The sequence below is a fragment of the Bombyx mori genome, chromosome 15, assembly GCF_030269925.1.
Source record: "Bombyx mori chromosome 15, ASM3026992v2".
Lineage (NCBI taxonomy): Eukaryota > Metazoa > Arthropoda > Insecta > Lepidoptera > Bombycidae > Bombyx > Bombyx mori.
In genome coordinates this window covers 11,830,863-11,855,524 of record NC_085121.1, presented here as the reverse complement: position 1 = coordinate 11,855,524, position 24,662 = coordinate 11,830,863, and the positions used below count along the sequence as shown (strand labels likewise).

Sequence of the window (24,662 nt, the reverse complement as noted above, 5' to 3'; positions counted from 1 at the left end):
ATGCACTTAAGATTGCCGCGTCCGTTTCGTGGACCACTCGGACGCGAATATCGTTTTACGTACCACCAAGTTCCGGTACTAATTTATCACTTGAAAGCTTCCGTTTGTGGAACGGCCTCAGGGCTAAATAAGTATACGGTTTACGACTGTACTCATCGCATATTTGTTTAATGAACAACATCGCCGCCTTATGGCTTCATGAATAAGACTGATTACAACGTGCATTTGTATTTATTTATTTATTTATTTACTAGTGGTCCCGCAGTAGTCGAAATTCGACTATAATTAATTGAAATTATAAGTTTCAACATTATTATGGTTCTATTGTTACAGATTTCGCCAAGACTACACTATAGACAAATACTCGTAATATTACCTTTAGACTTTTAGCAATAACAAAAGTTTGACAAACAAAGAGTATATGTGTGTCAAATACATGATAGTGTGTGTAATCTTTTCTTTATTGATTTAATGTATTTTTAATCCATAATATTAAAAAAATATTAGCATTTTGCACTTCTTCTCTATATTCTCTATAAGTGTGGGAAATTTCATACTCCTCCGTCCGCGCAATTTTCGTAAAAAGGGGTACAAAGTTTTTGCTTCACGTATTAATATATAGATTACCGTATGCATAAATATGTTCTAGTTTCCTTTCCCGTTTCAATATAAGTTTTAAATACATTATTATGTAAGTTGTTTATCGTTGGCGCCTTTATGACGCATCTGTCAAAACTACACAGACGTATGTACATAGTAAGCGCATTGATAAGGTATCGCGAGACAAAGAACCCATTAAAATGACGAGTGACGTGACATTTCCTTCGATATCCACAAGTGGCCGCCCTCACCTCTTGGGTCACTAAATTATTATCGCTTCCGTTCATTAACAAACAAGCGAACACATCAACTATCTGAAGTTGTTATGCGTTAATTTTAACTTCACTAAAAATCGATTAAGAAAGTATACGTTGATAAAATTATACACGTACATAGTTTAAAAATTATTATTATATATATAAATGAAAATTCAATAAACTTTAGTGTTAATTATGATGTCTAGTGATGAACGAATTCATAAGTCTTATATAATCGAGTCGATATTTTATATACGTAAATAATAAGTATGTATTTAAGTAAACTGGATACACATTTTGATGTATTAAAAATGATTCAACATCGTATCCTGCATTCGAGAATTGAATTTTTAAGCTGAATACGGTCAAACAAAACCCTAGGGCCATTCATTGGTTCTCTTGGAGCGTGTTCCATTGATGGCGGGAGCTGAATGGCGAGGGGTGGAACGGAAGGGACGTTCCACGCGGTCGCACGTACCGGAAGCACATCCGGGACGTGGCGCGCCGCCGCAGTGCCGCCCTTATAACAACGCCTCCCCTAAACCGCTACATGATTACGAACTTTATTTTTTAACAGTTTGATGTTAATACCGAAATTCAATTCAGTGTGCTTAGTGCGAGTTTTTTAACGTTCTCGATAGCGTAAAAGTTAGCCCAATTTTGTATGCAGTTGGAACAGCGCCCCTAGCGGCAAACGTAGGCAAACGATCAAATTCCATACAAATATGAGCGCTAACTTTTACGTTATCGAGAACGTTAAAAAACTCGCACTAAGCACGCTGTATATTTCAAGTGCATTAACCATATTTATGTTTTACTAGCTGACCCGGCAGACTTCGTAGTGCCTCAATCGATAAAAAAAATACCTAAACTTTTGTATAAAATAAACTTAAAACAAAAGGAATCGATCCGACGGGGGACACATCAAAGGAAAAACAAAATTGTTATTTTTATTTAATTCCGAGCATTTTCATATTTATCTACCTTTTAACCCTTCCCTGGACTTCCACAATTAATTCAAGACCAAAATTAGCCAAATCGGTTCAGCCGTTCTCGAGTTTTAGCGAGACTAACGAACAGAAATTCATTTTTATATATAGAGATAAGATGGAATGTTTTATTTAATTTTATTTTTTATTGCCTAGATTAGTGGACGAGCTCACAGCCCGCCTGGTTTGAAGTGGTTAACGGACCCTATAGACATCTACAACGTAAATGCTGCCACCCACCCTTCAAACCGAAACGCATTACTGCTTCACGGTAGAAATAGGCAGGGCGGTGGTACCTACCCGTGCGGACTCACAAGAGGTCCTACCACCAGTAAAAACGTAGCTAGTTCAGATAAAATAACTATAGAATAAACTGCTTTCACATACTTAAGACAGTACATACATATGCTACGTTCAAAACAATAATGAATTGTTTTAAAACTGTGAGAATGAATAACTCCACGGAGTCATTTCATTTTCAAAGGCCATTGTTTCTCGTCTCTGCGAATCAAATGAATACTCGATCAATAGTGTCACAGCATAAATGAGTTGAACAGCTATTGACAGACGAATGGCTTATTCAAATTGGCACGACGAGTATCGGTGAAACACCGGAAGTCGTACGAGCGTGAATGATAGCCGCACGTATCTACGAGTAGTACATACTATGTTTATAATTTAATAAACAGAAAGTAAATCTGAATTGTAATCTTTGTAATTTTTTGTTTGCGGTGACTATACATATATTTTACTCTTATTATTTTTACGTAATTGGATCTTAGCGCGAAAAATTTAAGTATTCCATATTTATTTAACACAGTGATTCTCAACCTTTTTTTTGTTGCGGCACATATTTAACGATTTCAAAATTTGGCGGCACACAAAAGGATAAAAATTATTTACTTACTACAACACACTGCATAAATAGTTTATCAAAAAAATTTAATATACGAAATAAACTAAAATATACTATACATTTTTTTTGTGGATTTAAATATATATTCATGTTTAAAATATTTTTCTTTTAAAATTATAGAATTTAATAATATTAACATTTTTATATATTTGCAAAATTTGGCGGCACACAAAAGTGCCGCGGAACAGTGGTTGAGAATCACTGGTTTAACAACTAGTTGTATGTTCTGTAGAATAAAAAATGGAACAGCTTCAAAAATCGTGAATAGAATATTGTTATTAAAAACTTTTACGATTTCATATTTCCAATGTACATACCTATTATACATATTGCTATGAATTTTAATGATTCATTGAACGGGTTTGATTCAAAATCTAGGCAAACCTTGACCTGATGAATTGGTTCGCTCTTCCTAAATACGTTGGCAAACGGTTCCCGTCCGATAACAGCGGAAATGAGGCGGGACACTGAACAAAGATTCCATTAGAGCGTCATGTGAACGATTTTTTGAAGACTATTTTTCAACTTCGTTTTTAATACATATTAAGAAGGCAGCATGTTTTGCATGCAAATTATTCTTTTCAACTCTCGACCGAGCAAAAACTAGGAAATCCTTATATACACCGACGTCTTCGCTTTTAAGTTATTGAAATCATAAAACATTCCTGTATATCTAACGTGACCATACGTCTCGCTAAAGCGGCGAGATTGTCCCGCTGTCCCGAACGAGAGCAAAAATGTCCCGCTTTCATTTATCTGTTGTATGTTTATTAGAAACTAACTGAATACTTATAATACTTATCCCAAATCTTTATTGTATTACTAGCGACCCGCCCTCGCTTCGCTTCGGAAACATTAAAATACACATGATACCAAAAAATTAAATAAAAAAAAATTAAAAAAAAGTAGCCTATGTTCATCAGGGACAATGTCGGCTTCTAATGGAAAAAGAATTTTTCAAATCGGTCCAGTAGTTTCGGAGCCTATTCGAAACAAACAAACAAACAAACAAATCTTTCCTCTTTATAATATTAGTATAGATATAGACAAAATACATACTAAAGTAAATCTAATTTTGCTGTAGAAAAGTGATTTTTTGTTGCGAAATTATTTATAAATATTATTTTAAGGACAAGTTGGTGTAAGTCATTTTTTTTACCATATTTTTTATTTTGCTCTTTTAATATTACTAGACGTCCCGCAGTAGTCGAAAATCGACTATAATTAATTGGAATTGTAAGTTTGTACACTTTTATGATTGTATTTTATACTTCTATAATCACAAATTTCGCCAAGACTACACTATAAAAAAATATTAATAAAGACAAACATTATTTAATCTATTCTCAATTTGACCACAGACGTCGAGAACAAAAGTTCGACAATAAATAGTATGCATGCATGTGTGCGTCAAATACATGGTATGTAGTGTGTGTAATGTTTTCTTTATTGATTTAATGTATCTTTTAAGCATTATTTTAAAAAAATATTAGCATTGTGCACTTCTTCTCTATATTCTCTATAAGTGTGGAAAATTTCATACTCCTCCGTCCGCGCAATTTTCGTAAAAAGAGATACAAAGTTTTTGCTTCACGTATTAATATATAGATATCTTACCCCGACGTACCCTTTACATATATTTATTCATATACGAAATTCCGTAAGCATCCCGGTTTGACACGAAAAAAAAAATGGCATGTTATGTATACCCTCTTTTATTAGCTAATGGTGACAGGCAAGGTATGCGGGAGAAGGCACAGAGGCAGAAATCCAATGCGCTGGTCGGACCAAATACGCTCCACTCTCAATACCTCAGTCCACGTTGCTATCCACACAGCCGAGGACAGGCGGGAATGGCGCAAGATGATGCAGGAGAAAGTGATTAGAGGAGGCCACGACCCTCAGCACTGAGGATTATCGACGCAAGGAGGAGGAGGAGGTAGCGCGATGGACTTATATTCATACTGCTTCTTCTACTAGTGAATCGAAAATGAAACTTACTTAAGTGTTCTCTCCATGGTGGACGTACGAAATATTTCCTCCTGATCGAGCGACAGCACGCAGTATATGTCTCGATGACACGCCGCACCATGATTGCGACCTGGCAAGTTCTTTGCTTCACCTAGAACAATTTTATATTCATTTATCCATAATTCAATTGAACATTTCTTGATTAAATTATTGGAGGATCGTAAAATTTTTCATTTCTATGAAAATCCTGAAACAGAATGTTTCAGGTCTATAAAGCGTCAGCGCGCAATTTATTCTTCGTCTTAACTACGTGTTAATAGGATAACAGATGAGTTAGAAGTTGAAGGGCACGGTGTATTCCGTGGAAAAAGTCCAAGATCTTCTTTTTTACGGTAAATGTTTTTTTTATATATAAAAGCACTACATAGCTTAGATATAAATATGGCATAAATCGAATTTTCTTACTTGTTAGTAGAGAAAAAATAACTTAATATTTTCCAAGGATTTTGTTACATAGTATATATCTGGTGCGTTCATAAATAGCTAGTATTGCGTATCATTAACCTATTTTTGGCAGCACTATTTTGTCTTTGTTGTTCAAAAAAGGATATTTGACTTGTCCAATATTGTTAGGTAACGGACAATAAGATGTTTCTCATTAGTATTTTTATATTATTAGTAACTACGCAAGGTATCATGGTATTAGGAATATTCATTGAATACGGTTCTAATGTGCAATTCGGAGCCAACTTTGAATATTTTTTTTAAAATGTAAGTATTACTGAGTCATTAGTTTTGAAGATTTTCGTAATTTGAATCGATCGGACACCAATAACACATTAATATAAATCGTACTTACTGTCTTATAATTAGATTTTTTGAATATAACTGAAATCATAATATAATGACGTTCATTGCAAAATATTAACGTTTTAACTCACAAAATAAAAATAAATTTAATGATTTATGATCAATCAAAACCTAATATCACAAAGTAGATAATCCCTGTTTTATAGAAAACATCGGTTTATACTATACATATTTAATCGGTCATTTTTTGGCCTCAAATGACGTCATGAATGAAGTAATGAAGCGAAGTGAGTGAGTTTAGTGTAAACCTATGCAGTCTTTTTTTATTATATTCACCAAATTCAGTTACTGTTACAATATTGTTAATATGAAAGATCAATTGAAGCAATTTCATATAAGTAGGTAGTACGAGTATATTGCATATTATTTCATAATTTAAAATATTAGCAAAGAATAAATATAGAATGCGTAATAATTGATCAATTCTAATATTATATTATGTATGTTGCTTCTATTGAGACTAGTTTACTGGTGGCAGGACATCTTGAGAGTCCGCGCTTGTAGGTACCACCTCCCCACCTATTTCTGCCGTGAAGCAGTAATGCGTTTCGGCTTGAAGGGTGGGGCAGTCGTTGTAACTATACTTGAGACCTTAGAACTTATGTCTCAAGGTGGGTGGCGCATTTACGTCGTTGATGTCTATGGGCTCCAGTAACCACTTAACACCAGGTGGGCTGTGAACTCGTCCACCCACCTAAGCAATAAAAAAAAAAGAATGAATGTTGAACGAGGTGTTCTTTTGTTTTCACTACTATTTCTTAGGTATTCATTATTCTAGGACGCTAGTTAGTTCATGATCCATCGAAAGAAAAACCAGTAGATTTATTAACAACGAATTCATAATTATTCTGTAACACGAACAAACATTGATGTATGTATAATGTTGACCAAAATTTTCAAAGCTTACATTATATTTTTATTGCTTATTCATGTTACACACAACTTTGTACTTTATTAAACCTATTCATTATGAACTTTTTGCGAAATCAACGCACAATTTCGTAAGTTTTACTATTTGCATTTGACGTAGCGTAATTTTCTCAGCGTTTATTACTACAATAGCACGGCTCGTATATTATTATATGTTTGACCTTGAATAATTCAAACTTTGAACACTGATGCAACTTTCTAAGTTCCGCAATCGGGATTGCGTTGCGATTTCTCGATCCATTTACCATACATTTTAACAATCATCTCCGTGTAGGGCGATGTTGGCGAACTAATTCACTTGTGATTCGATCGAGGTGATAGCTATTCCACTTAACGACACAGATAAAAGTGTACTTTAAAGGAAGCGGTATTGGCGGTGGTTGTGCAACGTTTTACGTATGTATGGCCTCGTCGTTATCTCCATATACGGGGAGGCAAGGTGAGGCGGCCATGGAACATAAGCCACTATGCTAGTTTACTGCATTAACTTCATAGTGTCTATGGTAGATAATCTCTTTAACAATAAATTATATAAAATACATCTTCTTTTTTAATAGTACATCACCACTATTATACTGTTGTATTGTATTGTATTGTATTGTGTGTATTCTAGGGGGTGGCGTAATTACGTCTATGGGCTCCAGTAACCACTTGACACCAGGTGGGCTGTGAGCTCGTCCATCCATCTAAGCAATAAAAAAAAATACGGTTTTGTTTTACATTACGGATTGTCGACTATAGTAATTCATTTAATAACCAAATTTTTGGGTATATCTAGTCTGTTTGATAAATAACATACAGATACACTATCGTATTTCGCTACGGTTGTGTTTTGAAGGTTTTACGATAATTTATAGAAAATTGAAGTGTATAAAAGCAAACACGTCTCAGTCAAAAAATTTGAGTTTTTGCTTTTTAAAGTAAGCATACCGAATACGAATATTTAGAAATTTATGTAAATTTGATTTGTTTTGATCAGTTCTATATCGGGTATTCTATATTCTGAATAAAACATATATTATTTCATTCTATTTATTATAAAATGGCTGACATTAAAATATTGTTGAAATATATATTTCATACACCACAGTAGAAATGTCATGATTAACTCGTCACGTTTGTTTTATAACTGTGGAATATTTGCTTTTATTCCCCTCAATTAGAATATTACGTTATTTTCTTTCAATGTTTATCTAGACTGACGTATGAATGAATGCGATAGAGACCGAAGAAAAAACGAAAAGATCTCACGAGATCCACTACATTCGTACAAAACTTTCACAGATCTCTCAACAAGAAAAAAAAAATACAAAATGATTGCGTGTATAATTATCATGCACATAAGCTGAGGTAAGATTAAAGTTGCGATAGTTAGGGCCCCAAACAAAGGAGAGACCTTCCTGTCTCCGTACTTCTCATAGCTTCGCCGAAGATAATTGGACCAAGAGAAACTCGCAACAAACTGTACATAATGGTTAATGCAAAAATGTTCGTCGTCATAAAGACGACAGTAATACATTAGTACAAGTGGATCGTGGGAATGAAACGGGATTTTCTGTATGAGACCGCCATCCACTAAGTAAAGGCTCGTATTCAGTCACAATAGACGATAATTAACTATCTTTCCACACGTCACGAAGTACATGCATGCGTTGTGCGTAATGCGATTGTTTCGAAATCGAGAGTAACATTTCGTTTTGCATTAGATTACCTAATATGAGAACTGTTTTAATGGTCTTTTTTATTTACTTTACTATTGAGCTTACTTTGAAATTGACTGGATTCACACATTGGACTGAAGAAACGCAACGCTTTAATCATAAATAAACTAATTTTAAAATTACATAGCAAAAGTCAAAATATTTTAGTTAAACATACACCCGTGTACGCAATAAGGTAAAAAGTAGCACAAATATAAAAAGCAATTTTAGAGCAAATAACATTATTAAAGTTGACCGCGGATATCCGACCCTTTGCCTCCAATGTATTAATGGAATGCCGGAATGGCGCCTACGGATATTACGTTAAGCTGGAAACACCGGTGTAGGTGTTCACCCACATGGAGCGACTTCAATAGCCCGGCTTGCTTCGGGATTTCGATATGCAAACTGTCACATTAAAATCGGGCAACAGTTTTATTCAGCATCATTGTTTAATACATGAGTATTTAAATTGATATATGGAGGGCAGTGCAACAATGTGTATGTATGATTAAAAACGGAACTTGGCAGACAACAGACTTGTCTTTAACATATATTATGTTCCTCTCGATGCAAGAAAATAAATAAACGCAAACAATCATTTGTCTGTTCAAATTACACGTCTATTTTATTCTCTCAGATTATAAGTATTCTTGTCGTAATGCTATTAAAATCAAAAATATGAAATCACCACAATACCAAGTGAATATTAACGACTGCAAAGAATGGACGATCGCATCAATTTCTTGGTCTCGAATTTCGACACACGAACGAAAAGCAAACAAACGTTTCCTACTATGTACTACGCGAAAACGTTGCATCATTAATTAACCCATTCACTTAAATGTTTAATTACACTATTTGATATTATGACTTGCAAAATAATTCGTTGCTTCTGTAAGATATCGCAATACTCTTTTGAGCAGTAATGGCGTAACTGTTGCTGTACGGGCTGCTCGTGTGGGTTCAAAAAGTATCGCATAATTTTTGAACCCACGTCCAGATAAGTAATTTTGTCAGCAAATATTAGCTAAGTCAGAATTTACATATTCTACATCTACCGCTCTTATTTCGTCTTAAATTTATTGTTTAGAAGCAGTAACGTAAAAATGGAGGAATAAACATTTGTTTAGGTGCGGCTATCAAATTAGTCAGTGTAGCTTGCTATTCCTACTACTAGAGTTTTAGAGTAGCCAAAACTACTTAGGAAAGTGATGCAATCGCATACATCAATGTTCGTTTCGACAGCTTTATCTTATCAATGAATTTTTGAATAACGAATACGATTTAATAAATAGGATCATTAGTGTCGGTGCTTTACGTCAGTGCACACGTGTCGAACAATAGGGAGGCGACCGATAACGGTGACGATTGAAGATAAACAAGCGAGTTTTTCATTAACGGAACGTCGAGTTTCCATGAATGGGCGTGCTCAATGGAAAATGCTGTCTGCCCCATTCACTGAGCACAAACGCTCGAGGCCGCCGCGCGGCGTTGTTCTTGTTGATAAAAACGGCACACGACAACACGCGCCCGCATCGAAACAGCAAAATCATACGTTCACATTTTTTGTGTGAAATAATTATTATCACCTAGATACTAGAGGCGTTTTCAATCACATAGAATTTAGGATTAAAAATTAACGTTTTGATTCTGAGTTGCTAATGTTAATGCTTTAATTTGTATACTAAATTGATAAAATCCAATGATAAAACGAATTAAATAATCAGAGGCGGAGCTGGACATCGTATCTCTTCTTTGATATTAAGAGTGTGCTCCTACTACCTAAAAACATTGCTACTATTTAATTTTGAGGCCATCAGCACAAAAGTGGCCTAACCCACAATTTTTTATATTCAAGCTTATATGACGTATATTCGAATGTATTTAAAATATAACAAATTTTGATGCAAAATCGGCCTATCAATAGTTTCATCCATAGATAAACAGTTCGCTTTGTAAACATTATTTTTGCGCGTATTGTTTTTTTGCTTACTCAAATTCAAATTCATGATAATTCAAACCTAATTTCCTCCATACTAACTATGGTAAGCTTAGGCCACTTTTGCGCTGATGGCCTCATTTTTACTCGAACCACGTTTCTGTTTTGCCACATTTTATTGCTGTTAAAAGCATATATTCTGCGGCCCGTCGGATTATGAGCGCTTACCGCCACTATCGGATTTGGGGCGGGTTTCATATTTCCCTCGGGAAATGAATTCGTCATAGAAATGTCAAAATTATATTATTATTTTTTAGAAAAACATAGAAAAAAATGAAATGAAAATAAAAAACTTTTTAATTAAAAATATAATTGTTACGTAGTTATTAGCGAATTAATATTTAGAATTTGTAGGACTACTATAGAGCATCTATGCTGAAACAGCATGCACGAGCGTCCTATGCGTTTATTTCTTTTTATGCTTGAAAGCATACGAATTCTCTACTAACTCTATGGAATGATAATATTGAAATATGAAAGCTTGTTGAAATAACATGTTACTAAAATCATACTGATTGTTTCAGAGAATACAATTTTGTAACTATATTACAAGAGGAAAGAGGAAATTTCCAATTATTTATTTTGTATTTCAATGTTGCATGTTGTTCCTCATTCAATCATCAATTGTCTCATACTTTATTAGCGATCAATTACGCACGTAATGCCAAACAATCTTATACCTGAAAACCTCAAGTTAAAATTAAAGATATAGGCTAACAGTTCATATCAAATATATCCTGTTGCAGTTGATTACTCATCTTTCCTTAATTGTGTATTTTATTAATTTCAGAGCGAATACTTCTTCCACACTACAGTTCTGTGCCAAATTAATAATATTATCTTTTCTAGAAACCGATCGTGAGGTTTTATTAGGCTGTTAGACAATATACACTAAGTAAATAATCCAAACAAAATATCAGTATTTTAGAGTTCAGGTTATTGAATGCAGAGGACGTGCAACCGAATTTAATTATAGTACGCCCTATTGGGCGAGATGACTGTGTCGACAAAGACGCGTCGCATGCGAGGATAAGGCGCTGCTGGCGAAAGTCTCCATATGCGATGACATATTATGTTATTGGAAGGTCAACAGCATTGTACTGAGTTCTCATCATTTTTACAACTACTCAGACAGTGTGGATAGCATTACTTCTGAAGGTTATTTATTTATATTGGATTGAGGTGAAGTAGAAAAAGCTTTCGCAAGTTTATGGCCCATCTATTAAAATTTATGTTTTCCTTTAATAAGACATAAGCAAATAGATATGCACATGTGACAAATAAATAAAGATTCACTGATAAAGTGCACAGTTCATTGAATGCAAGATAGTAAGGAACTGCTTGCACAGGTCACGGGTCATGCTTTGGAAGGCATTCAACAGAATTGTCTTATCAAGTGACACATACATCACATTATCATATATTTTATATGCAATATACAACACCTTACATTTTACAAAGAAATTATTTTAATGCTAAAATGTGCTTATATTATTATTTGGAGTGTCAATATTTTATGAATTATCACATTACTGAGATAAATAAATATACATGGTTTGGCCTTCTACAACTTAAGAATGGATTTGACTTTGCTGAGAAAAACGAGTGACATAGACAACTTTTCATCTGAGTCACTATTGAGCCTTTTTTTATTTAATTTTTTTTATTGTCCTTTTAGGCAGACGAGCATACGGCCCACCTGGTGGTGAGTGGTTACCTTCGCCCATGGACTTCAGCAATGTCAGGGGCAGAGCCAAGCCGCTGCCTGCCAACTTTTCATAAGCCTTTAAGACATTTAATCATGTTATCATTCAATCATGTTTAATCATGTTAGGATTATCCATTAAATATAGGCAACCAGTAGATACTTAGTAATTTGTCATTTGAAAATGAAATTAACGAAAGCTTTAGTAATTCTGGGAGCATCTTTGCTGCCTATAGCTTAGGGCTAATATCAATTTTAGTGTTAGTAATTATGATATATTCACATTAAGAACTGCATTAAATTTTTGTGTTTGACTTGTTCATTTTGTAATCTTACCATTTTAAGAATAGTGATACGAGGCAATTATGGTTTCGATGAAATGAGGGGACAGGCTACAAGTGCCTCTACATTTAATATTACTAGGTTCGCTTAAGAGAAGCTTCTTAAAAATTAAAAAAAATTATGTTTACTTTAGTAACCCCATAATGTTTTCCATGTCCATTTACTTTACCGGGGTAGTTTATGCCCATTTCAAATTGGGGACAATCTCTACTCCCTAAGCAGGGGTTTTATAAATTGCAGTTATATTTTGAAACAAATGTAAATACATGAAAATCTCCTTATCCAAAGAGGATATAGTATTTTTATGGGATTGAAATATGATGAAAAATACCCAAGATGCCAAAGTAAAATATAACATAATTAAGTTATATGAGATTTCTAACAATGCCCACTAATTATAACTGTCCAGCCAAAGTTAGGGTTTCAAAAGCTTAGTAATTTTTTTGGCCTTTTTTAAGGGCTCTATCGGTAGCATAATTTTTATGAATGTACAATACACTGTTTTTAATTTGTATTGGCATTACAGAACTGATTTAAACATAAGCAGTGCAATAAACAGGGGACTTAATAGAATATGATAACCTAATAGGCTAAGCACATTTTTTCTAATATGTTTGGCACGTAATATGCATTATAAGATTTTTCACATTATTTATTTATATGTTTATACTGTTACCATAGTCGTAGGTGTGAAGTAAAATTAAAAACATGCAGATAATTTTTACTTCTTAGTAAATATTTTTCTACTAGAAAATCTTAATTTAATTCGTCATATCTGTTTGTGATTTAAAAAGAATATTATTTTCAGATAAAGAAATTACGCAAAGAGAGTCATTAATCTAGATATATCTAATCTGACTGGGCACGGAATTCATTGTGTTCGCGGTTTCAGTTTCATTCATAACTTTTAGAGCTGTCAAAACACCAATACACGAAAACAAAGAACTGCTGTCTTCAAGGCTACATATATTTGACAACACAACTCGTCTTGATATAAACAGTCGTTACTCTAGGTATAGTTGTTAATAAATTTTATATTCATTCACAATTCGATGAGAAACATACGAGTTTGCGTTAGTCTACCACCTGTTCATCATTGTGACAAGACTTATGGTATTGATCATTATTATATTGTGAGCAAGAATACTTCTGTTCCCTGATGTTTAACGAAGGAGGTGCACCGAACTTCAGATAATTTTAATTATTACTTACCAATCTTTATTTTCAATCTTTCCTCGATTCGCACTTTACGCGTATCGTCCGCCATGTTAAATCCATAACTGTTTATCTCTTTCATCCGCTGTTATCTCTCTCGGAACGAGCCCGTTCTGCCGGCTTGTCCCGCCACTTCCGGAGTGTCGTAATGTCCAACTTGTACTTGTCTGCTTTCGCCTTGGATTTTTACTCAAGATTTTTCTTGAAAGTTTCTCCTTGCGTTAATTTAAAGAATTTCAGGGATATCAACAATTTCAAACAAATTCAAACATGCATGGCGCATGTGCTCCGTACCAATACTTTAGTATCTTTGAATTAATGCATTTAGATTGGTTTTAAAACGAAATTCTGCAAATTTAATGTACAACTAACAAACATAATATGAAGCACTTTTTATTATCGTTATGTACAGTAACCGCACAACATTATCGCACGTGAATATTTGTGTTTTGAAAACTAAAAACTGAATGAGTAAAAAGTATGAATGGACAATTACGTCACGTTGAGAAATGAGAACTTGCGCTTGCGCGACCACAGACTTCGTAATTGTCGTGTTTTGTCTATGACCATAGATTACAGTGAAATACCACACCTACACCTTACTCTTTCTTTGTCACTGGGCTGAAGATAGATTCAACACACTGACCTCTATGAAACTAGTTCGAGTATAAGCGTGTTGGAATTTCTACTAGCTAAGTACCTAGTATACGTTTCAACTTTTTTAAATTGGTAATTTCTAAAAACTTCAACTGATTGAATGAGACTTTTTGGCGGGAACGTGAGGAGTGAAGTTGTGTGATTTCTTTTATTTTGTCTATTTAGTGTTTCTTGAGGTTTAAATGTGTAATAACGGTGATTTATTAACTGTTTAATATCTCTAAAAGTGCATAAACGTGGGAAAATGAAACAAAGGCCTTGGACGTAACTTCTCGGGATCCTCCAAAAAGTCCACTGAAAAAATCTCAGTAAATGACCACCATTTTACTGAGATTATATTTCATAGCATATCATCTCATTTCATTTAATTTCACTTCATATATTATAATTTTTCATAAAAATAAGAATATAAATTAAAATAAGACATGACTTAAAGGTCTTAGTTACGAGGTCATAAAATCCCTTAAAAAAAACTGATTGAATTAAACCATTATTACATTAATGACTGTACTTCGTATAAAGTATTTGCGAAATATTGTATTTTTTTCTATATTTTGAAAGAAAATATCTCACACACTGTTGTAATATACCTACTTCTAAGTTGAGATGACTCCATCATTTCTTTTTTTAATAAAACACTCACAGCCAGAGTATTTTTTATTCTTATGGTTGTAGGCAGACGAGCATACGGCCCACTTATTGGTGAGTGGTTACTGTCGCTCATGGAGGTCAGCAATGCCAGGGGCAATGCCAAGCCACTTCATAGGCACTAGATGGGGTGAGACAAATGAAAACAAAAAAATGTTGAAGTGCATTTAAGTGATAAAGTCCATTACTATCCTTAATGGATAAAAATAACGCATATTTGAAAATACCCGTCAAATTGACATTTTTAGACGAAATCGATTCTCAAGGAGCAAACAAAATAAAAGCTTAACCATATCTACCAACATGTTGTTGTTTTATTTTCACGTAATAGTGGTGATGAGTCTGTGATATCTCTTTCTGTGATGTACTAGATCAAGGGCTCTGTAAATTTGGCCCCCCTTTTTTTGATTTTCGGATTTGTTTTATTTTTAATTATTTGTTCGTTAATATTCGAATGTAAAAATTGTTTGTTCGACTTTTATTTATTTATAATTAATTAAACAAATGATCACCGTTAAGTGGGCCCCTCTTACTAGACATCTTTATTTTTATCGCTCAGATTAATTCATTTTGATCAATTATCCTTTGTTCGACGACTATTGGTGATTGTTCGATCATAAAAATAATTAAATTCCCAATTATTAATTATTTTATATCTAATATGCAAACCATTACTTTTTTTTTTTTTCGGGTCGGAGACCGAACCTCCTACGAGGTCCCCGCGCATAAAGGACGCGCGGGGTATGTGAGACTCAACGATCTGCATAATGTTGTGAGCAGACCGCGGGCCCAAGGATTTTAGGGCCCACCCACTAAGCGACTCCCCTGCACTCTTACACCCGACGTCCGATCCCCTCCGAGGCCAGAACCCGGATGAGGTAGGGGGTTACCGCGGTCAACACTACAACCAGACGGCGCGGCTCACCCCAAGGACGCCCAGCCGACGGAGCCTTCGAGGCAAATCAAAGGCTCTGAAACGTCGGCCGTCTCGGTACGGCAGCCCGTCGGGCCGCCCAGACGGTGCCGCTGGTGTCCCAGAATACCCTGCTGGACCAGAACCAGCCTGCCGGGTCGGGACGCGATACACCGCCAACCGGTCGCTCTATTACTCCTCGGCGGAGCGCGCTAGAGAGCTAGTAGTGCGCCGCGCGGCCTCTAGCCCTTCAGGTCGCCCCTTGACCTTCACCGGGGGGAGACCGCTACCTACAGGGGTCGGGACGTACGGGCGTATTCCCGCCTCCGGCCCCCGGCTCATCGGTGACGGATCGGTACGGAAAGGGAAGAGCTCTCCTTCTCTCGTTCCGCCACCTCCTTCTGCGAGATGGTGGACTCATAGAAGTCGAGCAAAGCAAACCATCACCTCACGCCACTTTTTTTTGATTTTCAAATATATATTTTTTTATTATTTGTTCATCATTTGTTCGTTAATGTTCGAATGTAAAAATTGTTTGTTCGTCTTTTATTTATAATTAATGAAACAAATGATCACCCGTAGGTCCAATGCCATTAAAAGTAACTGAATTTATTAAAGCCGCGCTAATCGTACCTTAATAACTGGCCGTTTCATTCAATTCACTGACATTTTTTTGTTGAAGTATTGTTGAAGTTTTCAATATTTTTTTGATCTACTTATGAAATAATTAGACAGCATATACGCACTTGTAAACAAAACGCTTGTAAATATGGCCATTGCCAGCTGACTGACAAAATCGGCGCATGCGCAATGTAGGCGTGAGGTGATGGTTTGCTAGATATAAAATAACTAATAATTGGGAATTTAGTCATCGAACAAACGATAATTGAGTCGACTATTATCAAAGCCGGCAATCTGACTTTTGGACAATGATTGGTAAATCAGAAAAACGGATTATTGACTTTGTATTCCATTGGCAGTCACAAAACTCTTCGGAACGACATCTTAGATAAATAACAGGTTAACTATTAACCTTTATTTAATGCAGGTTTTGAACTGTATTCTTTGAAGGAGACGATTATATTCAAATCAATCTGTATTGACATATCAATAAAAAAATTTTGTCCAAATGCACAGATTGCCACCTTTGATAATAGACGACTCAATTGATCAAAATGAATTAATCTCAGCGATAAAAATAAAGATATCTAGTAAGGAGGGGCAACCTACGGGTGATCATTTGTTTAATTAATTATAAATAAATAAAAGACGAACAAACAATTTTTACATTCGAACATTAACGAACAAACGACGAACAAATAATGGAAAAAATCCGAAATTAAAAAAAGGGGGTCCAAATTTACAAAGCCTAGATCAAGTGTTGAACACCCTTTCTACTATTAGTTCAATCTATGGTTTGTATTATAGAGCACATATTACCTAGTATCTCGTTCGATGTTTTAAATATTAAGTGTATTTAATAGGTATGAATGTTTGATGATGGTATGTTTAATATTTTATTCTGTGTTTTGGACAGGTGTATCATCTATGGTTATCATAGATAATACACTTAATAGGACTTTTTGGCGGGAACGCGAGAAGTGAAGCTGTGTGATTTGGTTTATTTTGTCTATTTAGTGTTTCTTCAGGTTTAAATGTGTAACAATGGTGGTTTATTAACTGTTTAATATCTGTGAAAGTGCACAAATGTGGGAAAATGAAACAAAGCTGCTGGACGTAACTTCTCGGGTTCCTCCAAAAAGACTACTGAAAAAATCTTAGTAAATGACCACCATTTTACTGAGATTATATTTCATCCCATATCATCTTCATTTCATTTCACTCAGTATTATCATTTTTCATAAAAATAAGATTAAAAATTAAAATAAGACTTGACCTAAAGGTCTTAGTTACCAGATCATAAAATACCTTAATAATAACTTAAATTCAGTTTGCGTGGAACAAACGTCAGCTGTGTTCCATATCATCTCATTTAATTTCATCCCAGTTGATTAATGTCTCAATCATTATCTTCATATCATTTAATTTCACTTCATATTATCATTTTTCATAAAAATAAGAATATAAATTAAAATAAGACATGACTTAAAGATCTTAGTTACCGGGTCTTAAATCTCTTAAAAAAAACCTAGGTTAAATTAAATAAATTAAATTATTTATGTTATATTATTTAAATTGCACAAAGTCCTAAAATATGAACGATGATTATGTACATTTTAACAATAATATCTTTTACATAGAAGAGAATATACCAGGACCTGACGACAACAGCCTGGAATTTAAATTCCTATTAAATAATTATAACTCTCAGCTCGAAAGTTATTGCAGATGTGAAAATGTTTGTTCGTATCCTAAATGTGAATGCTTGAAAAGGTCTGGCGGGAACAATTACGTTGTTGAACACGGTGAACTGCCGAAACTGAAGATAGATAGTAAAGAAAAACAAAACCTTATCTTAGAGTGCAATAAACAGTGCACTTGTTCTTATCAATGTGGAAATAGACTTGTACAGTTGGGGCCACTAAAAGGACTAATGATTAAAAAATGTGATATTGTACAAAAAGGGTTTGGTTTATTTACTAATGTTTTTGTTCGTAATGGATCATTTATTTGTGAATATATTGGAGAATTGCTAACTAAAGACCAGGCTTTTAAAAGATACCACCATAATAAAACAAACAAAGAGATGAATTACATATTTTGTTTAATTGAACATTGTGGTACTGAGGTTATAGAGACTTTCTATGATCCAAGTAAATTTGGTAACATAGGCCGCTATATTAATCACAGCTGTGAACCAAACTCTCAAATTTTACCCGTAAGATATGACATGCCAATACCCAAGCTTGCAATATTTGCTTGTGAGGATATAAAACCTGGATCCGAAATAACTTATAATTATAGTTTAAACAGCAATAATAAGTACTCAGAATTAATAGATAGAAAACAATGTTTCTGTAAAACCCTTAGTTGTAAAGGATATATGCCTTATGATGAAATTTAATATAAAAATGTTTATTAATAAAAAAAAGGATGTATGTTGAACAGAGTATTTATTTTGTTAGAAAATAATGAAAATTAAATTTCATTAATTTTCAATGAAAACCTATAAATAGATCGTTGAAATGTAGATAGAGGGCATTCAATTAAATTTCATTAATTTTCAATGAAAACCTATAAATAGATCGTTGAAATGTAGATAGAGGGCATTCAATTTTTTTATCAAAAATTCAGGTATTTTTTGTAAGTGAAAACTAATACTCTTCAAATAAGTTTCTCCTCTTCCTGCTCTTTTTTCTGGTGGTAGGGCGTCTGGTGAGCCTATATGGATGGTTACCACCACCCTACCTATTTCTGCAGTGAAGCAGTAATGTGTTTCAGTTTGAAGGTTGCGGTAGCTGATGTACTGTAAAAACTGAGATTAAGAACTCATGTCTCAAAATGGGCGCCGGTATTGACGTGGTTGATGTCTATGGGCTCCGATGACCACTTAACGCCTGGTGGGCTGTGCTGCTACGATAGGTGCTTGTACAACAATAAAGCAGCAATAAAAAAAATAAAAAACATCTTTCAAATAAGATTTGAAAAGGATTCTCAGTGCTTTGGCTGTATACTCTGGCATTGTTGATGTTATGATCCATTAAGAATGATCAAGCTTATTATAGTTCGCAGACAGTATTATTATTAGGCGACTTCCTAAACAGATACTTTTAACCAAATGAGTCCACTATATTATAGTGGGCTTATAGGCAGCGGCTTGGCTCTGCCCCTGGCATTGCTGAAGTCCATGGGCGACGGTAACCACTCACCATCAGGTGGGCCGTATGCTCGTCTGCCTACAAGGGCAATAAAAAAATATATATATATTAAGTGAGTATATTTTTGTAATAGGTAAATATTCATTATCAATTTTTTTTGGTGTTCATACTTTTACACAGGCATGAATATCAATAATAGATTAATACCAATTTTGGAAGCAAGATAATGTTATTCATCAGTGCAGACTCCAAACAAGCATACCACCAGTCTATAAATTAGGTAGAGAAAATGGGTAAGGTGATAGGGAAGATTATTGTAACGGTCAAGTGATAGGGAAGTAGTGGTAGTCGGAAAAAGATCACGTGTCCTCATTTAATAAAACATCTTCCAATAATTATGTAGGTACTTACTTAGTGATCGAGAGAACATCAACAATCAGAACTATGTTGCCGTTAATGTCTAGTGCATGTATCTTATGTCCAATGGTGCAATCTGGCAGTATACTTTGTGAAAATACATACTTTCAAGTTGACTTTTTACAAGAAATTTCAAATCGTCATAACTTTACCTCAGATTGTGAATGCGATTTGACCACTACAAAGGATCAACAAGAAACTAAACGATTGCTCTTTTCTAAAATAGGTAGAAATAAATAGGTAGAACTGGTCCGATGCTAAGGAGTATTAATAAGAGAACTGTACTGGTACTTGTACTAGTGGTAGGACCTCTTGTGAGTCCGCGCGGGTAGGTACCACCGCCCTGCCTATTTCTGCCGTAAAGCAGTAATGCGTTTCGGTTGGAAGGGTGGGGCAGTCGTTGTAACTATACTTTTCTATCTTAGAACTTAGATCTCGAGGTGGGTGGCGCATTTACGTTGTAGATGACCATGGGCTCCAGTAACCACTTAACACCAGGTGGGCTGTGAGATCGTCCACCCATCTAAGCAAAAAAATAAATAAATAACGTTCAGTGTAAAAAAAACGCATGAAAACTTTCGATTTTTCCCTGAAAAGTGTTAACGTAAATCAGTTCGTCTTAATTGACCAGTAAACGTTATTCTGGGCAGCCCTATCCAGGGCAATTAGTAGGCTAACTGGATTTCATTTCCTCGAAGATTTGAAATCGAATTGTGATTAATTATAGACATAAGAAAATTTAGTTCGAAAACAGAAAAAAATTACTAAAACATTAAACTGAAATACAATTAATATTTTCTTTAATCTGGTGATCCTGATAATAATATTGGGCCAAACTAATAAAAAAAATGTTTTTTTCATCCATTCTTGATATTATGTACTTTTTCCAGTTAAATTGGAAGGTGATTTAGTTTGTTAAAGAAAAACCATGCTAAAATAGCAAGCCAAAGTTAATATACCTATTAAATATGAATTATTTAATTAAATGTGTAAATATATGTAGGTATTTGTTTAAATAATTAATTATTTAAATAAATGTTTTTTCGACTTAATCTGGACCGGAATTTCAAAATTTTGTTGTGGGAAATCTACGCAAAAGCGGCTGAATATTATAAAGTTAAAGCAAGATCGCTGTCACATGTCATACGATGGTACCCCGTCCTTGCACAAATGAGTACCGTCGCTACTGAGCCTTGTCTGTAATGCTCGACAGAGATTGGTCACCTCAACCTTCTGCGAGTGTATCATCTTGCAGAGCGTGAAAGTGAGTGCTCTCCTCTCCGCGTCTACCCGTCTCCGTCGAGCCGAGATAGGAATTTCGCCCGTATCCTGGGCCTCATTTAAGCTGTAGGCCAATTTGAGAATCGGGAAGGGCAACTCAATGAGACGACTTGTAAGTTGCCTTAAACGCGTTTTGCGAAAGAGCGAACGCGTGATGAATAACCGTTTTCCAAGACTCACCATGATTTCAGAATCTTAGATACCTCGCTCTGGTTTCTGTAGGAGTAGGCTGACTGGGAGAGATGCGCTCTACATTAAACACATCTTTTTGGCCTCCATCTGCCTCCTTTGAGTTCTCTTTTTTTTTGGAAATTCGGACGCAGATAATTAGGCAGTAGGATGTTTTCTTCGATTCAACTAATACATTAAAAATATATTAATTCAATATTATGAATTGATTCTAGATCTTTTGTTATTGCATACATGGCTGGACTGGCTTGGGACTCAACTGGCGTTAAGATTTTACCAGAGTTAACATCACATTGTAAATGCCACCGTCCATCTCACGAGTGCCGTTTCAGAAGTGGAAAGACAGGCATACTCACGGAAACTATTTCCTCGTAGTTATTCGCGTAATAAATAACGTTCGTCAGCACTCAGTCATAACAGATGTACCGCAGCAGAGGAGTAAGGACAGACCCCTGCGAAACATCGTATATGACGAGAACACCTTTATTACTCTTAGACATTATAAAAAATGTCGAGCGGTTGTAATCCGATAACAATGAAGGCAATAAATATGTCTTTAGTTATGAAGTTGCTGTTTTACGGTACTGGGCCATATGAAACGTAATTTATGTTTGGCTGCAAATAAATTTCTAAATACAAGACTTACATTTGAATTTTATTAAAAAAATATAGAATTCTGTTTTCAGTTTCAGTCATTTATCTTTTGATTATTGTTTTGTTTTCACTACATTTGTATCTTTTTTATGATTACTATAATAAAATACGAGTACCTAATTATGGAATAAGAGTCTCGTTGCCGTAGCAATGCAGCACAAACGGCTCAAAACATGTACGGAGTGAAAACTATATACGAACGCACGACTCATTACTTGATTAGAACACTTCCGACATGGAAATTATGATCCAAGATATGAACCCCATGATCATCCGAAAACTAAATTCAACAACGACGAATGAAAGGCATTAGTGGAAGCCTAAATCACTCAATCTACCGCTTAGTTAGCAACAACGCCGTCAACGCGTTAAAGTATGGATGGGACGACGCGTCGGCGGCTGCGGCCTGCGAAGCGGTTCGAATTGTCGTCGTCGCTGTCGTCGCCGAACAGACTGTGGAAGAGCAACCCGGTCGGCGGTGTATCGCGTTCCGACCCGGCAGGCTGGTTCTGGCTCAGCGGGGTATCTCAGAACACCAGCGGCATTTTCGGGCAGGCGCTAAATCTCATGTGAGGTGTCTACGCCTAGGAGGCACGAGGGGTATGTGAGACTTACGGTCTGCAAATGTTGGGAGTAGAACGCGGAAAGAAGGATGTTTTAGGACCCTACCCACCAAACGACTCCCTTTGCACTCGATCACCCGACGTCCAATCTCTACCCGGGGTCAGAACCCGGGCAGAGTATGGGGGTTCCCGCGGTCAGCACAACCAGACGTGCGGCGCCACCCCGAGGGCGCTCGACCGATGTGTCGTCGAGACAATCATCGACGACCAACGACGCCGGTCTCTGCGGTACAGCGGCCCGTCATGCCGCCCGGACGATGCCGCTGGTGTTCCGGGATACAACGCTTGATCAGAACCAGCCTGCCGGGTCGGAACGCGATACACCGCTGACCGGGTTGCTCTTGCTGCGGTTGACCTCAGCAGCCGCCGTCCTGGTACCGGCGTGCTGGGGTATGTTGGTTAGACCCTAATTCAACACATAGGTGATGCTCCAAAACTGATCCCTAAAAGTCTAGGACCGTTATAATTCATCACAGATGGTGGATGTGTACTGTGAGGAACCGGATGGACAATGATGGAGAATGGCGAAATTTCGAAAAGCTTACGTACCTATTTTACCTAATAATCGTGATAGTTTTTCTATTTTTCATTCATAAATGCTTGATACCTCAATACAAGGATGTCAATATACTCAAGTACTCTATGAAGTAAAAAGCTTCAAAAAATGTTAAGTTTTTTTTACTTTTATTTTTTATTTATTTATTATTATTAAGTTGAAAACAAAAATATTTTTCAATTTCAAATCTTTTAATCGATATCCTACAACTGTTTCGAGTAGATATGTAGGTACATTCTGCGTAATTTACTCATTAATTTTACTGAAATAGGGTTTGCACATCAGTGAAAATAATAAATTTTTTATTATTTTTTTGGGGTATGTTATACAGCGTTACTACCGTTTTTAATATTGTGAATGGACTCGTTATAAGGCCCCATTTAACCTCCTTGCGGATTTAGTTTTGTAACACCCTCTATACGACGTCGCTTGACATCATACGGCATTATACGACAAACGGCACAAGAGGAGGCTTCTACTAGAGTTGAAAGTTGAAAGCGTCCTCCACCGTATTGACCATATCTTGCATGACATACTTCTACTTTTTCCAGAAATTCTCTGGCCAGGAAAAAAATGAGTACGCGAGAGATCGTACAAAAGGCCTTTGCGGTGTTTGTTGGTTCCCATACACCTGACATCTTCAAGAAGGACATTGAAAAATAACCACTGAGCTGGTAGAGACGCATCGATACCATAGATGTATCTTTTGATTGATAGAAATAAAGAATATTTAAAAAAAAAATTCTAAATTCTGTAACATATAAGAGGTACTTACTAAATGGCAACTTTATGGGTGAAGACGGAAAACATTTAGGTTTGATAACGACAACCATAACTTATATGTTAACCACCTTTAGATACAAGTATAAAAATGTAAATGAAAAGGAAAAAAATGTAAATCGATCAATCGTTTTGAGATTCCTTTTTTTATATCTGTCATCAGTAGAATTCGCCAAGCTCAGGTTTCTTACCGGCGTATAAATACTACCATTTAGGGACATCGAACGGTGAGCTGAATTGTTTATAACGAGTTCGCAGTATTGTGATTGTAATAATTAGCACCAGTCGACATACTACATTGGCTGTGCCATAGGGAAGCCAGTGTGAATTGAGTTCCATGGAAATTTCGCTTGATTTTGAAATACCTACTAACATTACTTGATTGATTGACAGCAGTGCTATAGTATGCTAATTGTGGTAAAGTTTTCCTTCACAGTCCCCTGAGTTTCTAAGCGGATCTTCTCGGTGGGTTGCCATTTCGATCCGGTGGTAGATTCAGCGAAGAACTGCTCTTGCTAGGGCTAGTCTTAACTAGCTCTGCCAGATTGAGCCCCGTGAGCTCACATACCAAGCCGTGCGTAGCTGGAATATCCCTCCGAGGCTACAAAGTGATTAAATAGGGAAAATAAAGGAAGGGTTTTCCCGGTCGTTCAAAGAATCTCAGACTA

At 35.6% G+C, this 24,662-nt stretch overlaps 2 protein-coding genes across 2 annotated transcripts in view; one reads left to right on the top strand and one right to left on the bottom strand.

Annotated features, from left to right (window-relative positions):
* The window catches only part of LOC101738793 (GTPase-activating protein), a 31,817-nt gene extending 17,777 nt beyond the window's left edge, over positions 1-14,040 (bottom strand). Inside the window, exons 1-2 of the mRNA XM_004924564.5 lie at positions 13,495-14,040; positions 4,764-4,884 (exon numbers count right to left, since the gene is read on the bottom strand). Coding sequence (XP_004924621.1) covers positions 4,764-4,884; positions 13,495-13,579 — 206 coding nt within the window. The 5' untranslated portion in view covers positions 13,580-14,040. The remainder of the gene's footprint in view (positions 1-4,763; positions 4,885-13,494) is intronic.
* Positions 14,041-17,679: 3,639 nt separating this feature from the next.
* On the top strand, positions 17,680-18,781 carry LOC101738929 (histone-lysine N-methyltransferase SETMAR). The gene has a single exon (XM_004924565.5). The coding sequence runs from the start codon at positions 17,931-17,933 to the stop codon at positions 18,738-18,740; it is 810 nt and encodes a 269-aa protein (XP_004924622.1). The 5' UTR covers positions 17,680-17,930; the 3' UTR covers positions 18,741-18,781.
* Positions 18,782-24,662: the final 5,881 nt, after the last annotated feature.

Excerpts from the sequence above, each read along its gene's own strand:
- LOC101738929 (XM_004924565.5), top strand. The coding sequence starts at position 17,931 with ATGAACGATGATTATGTACATTTTAACAATAATATCTTTTACATAGAA.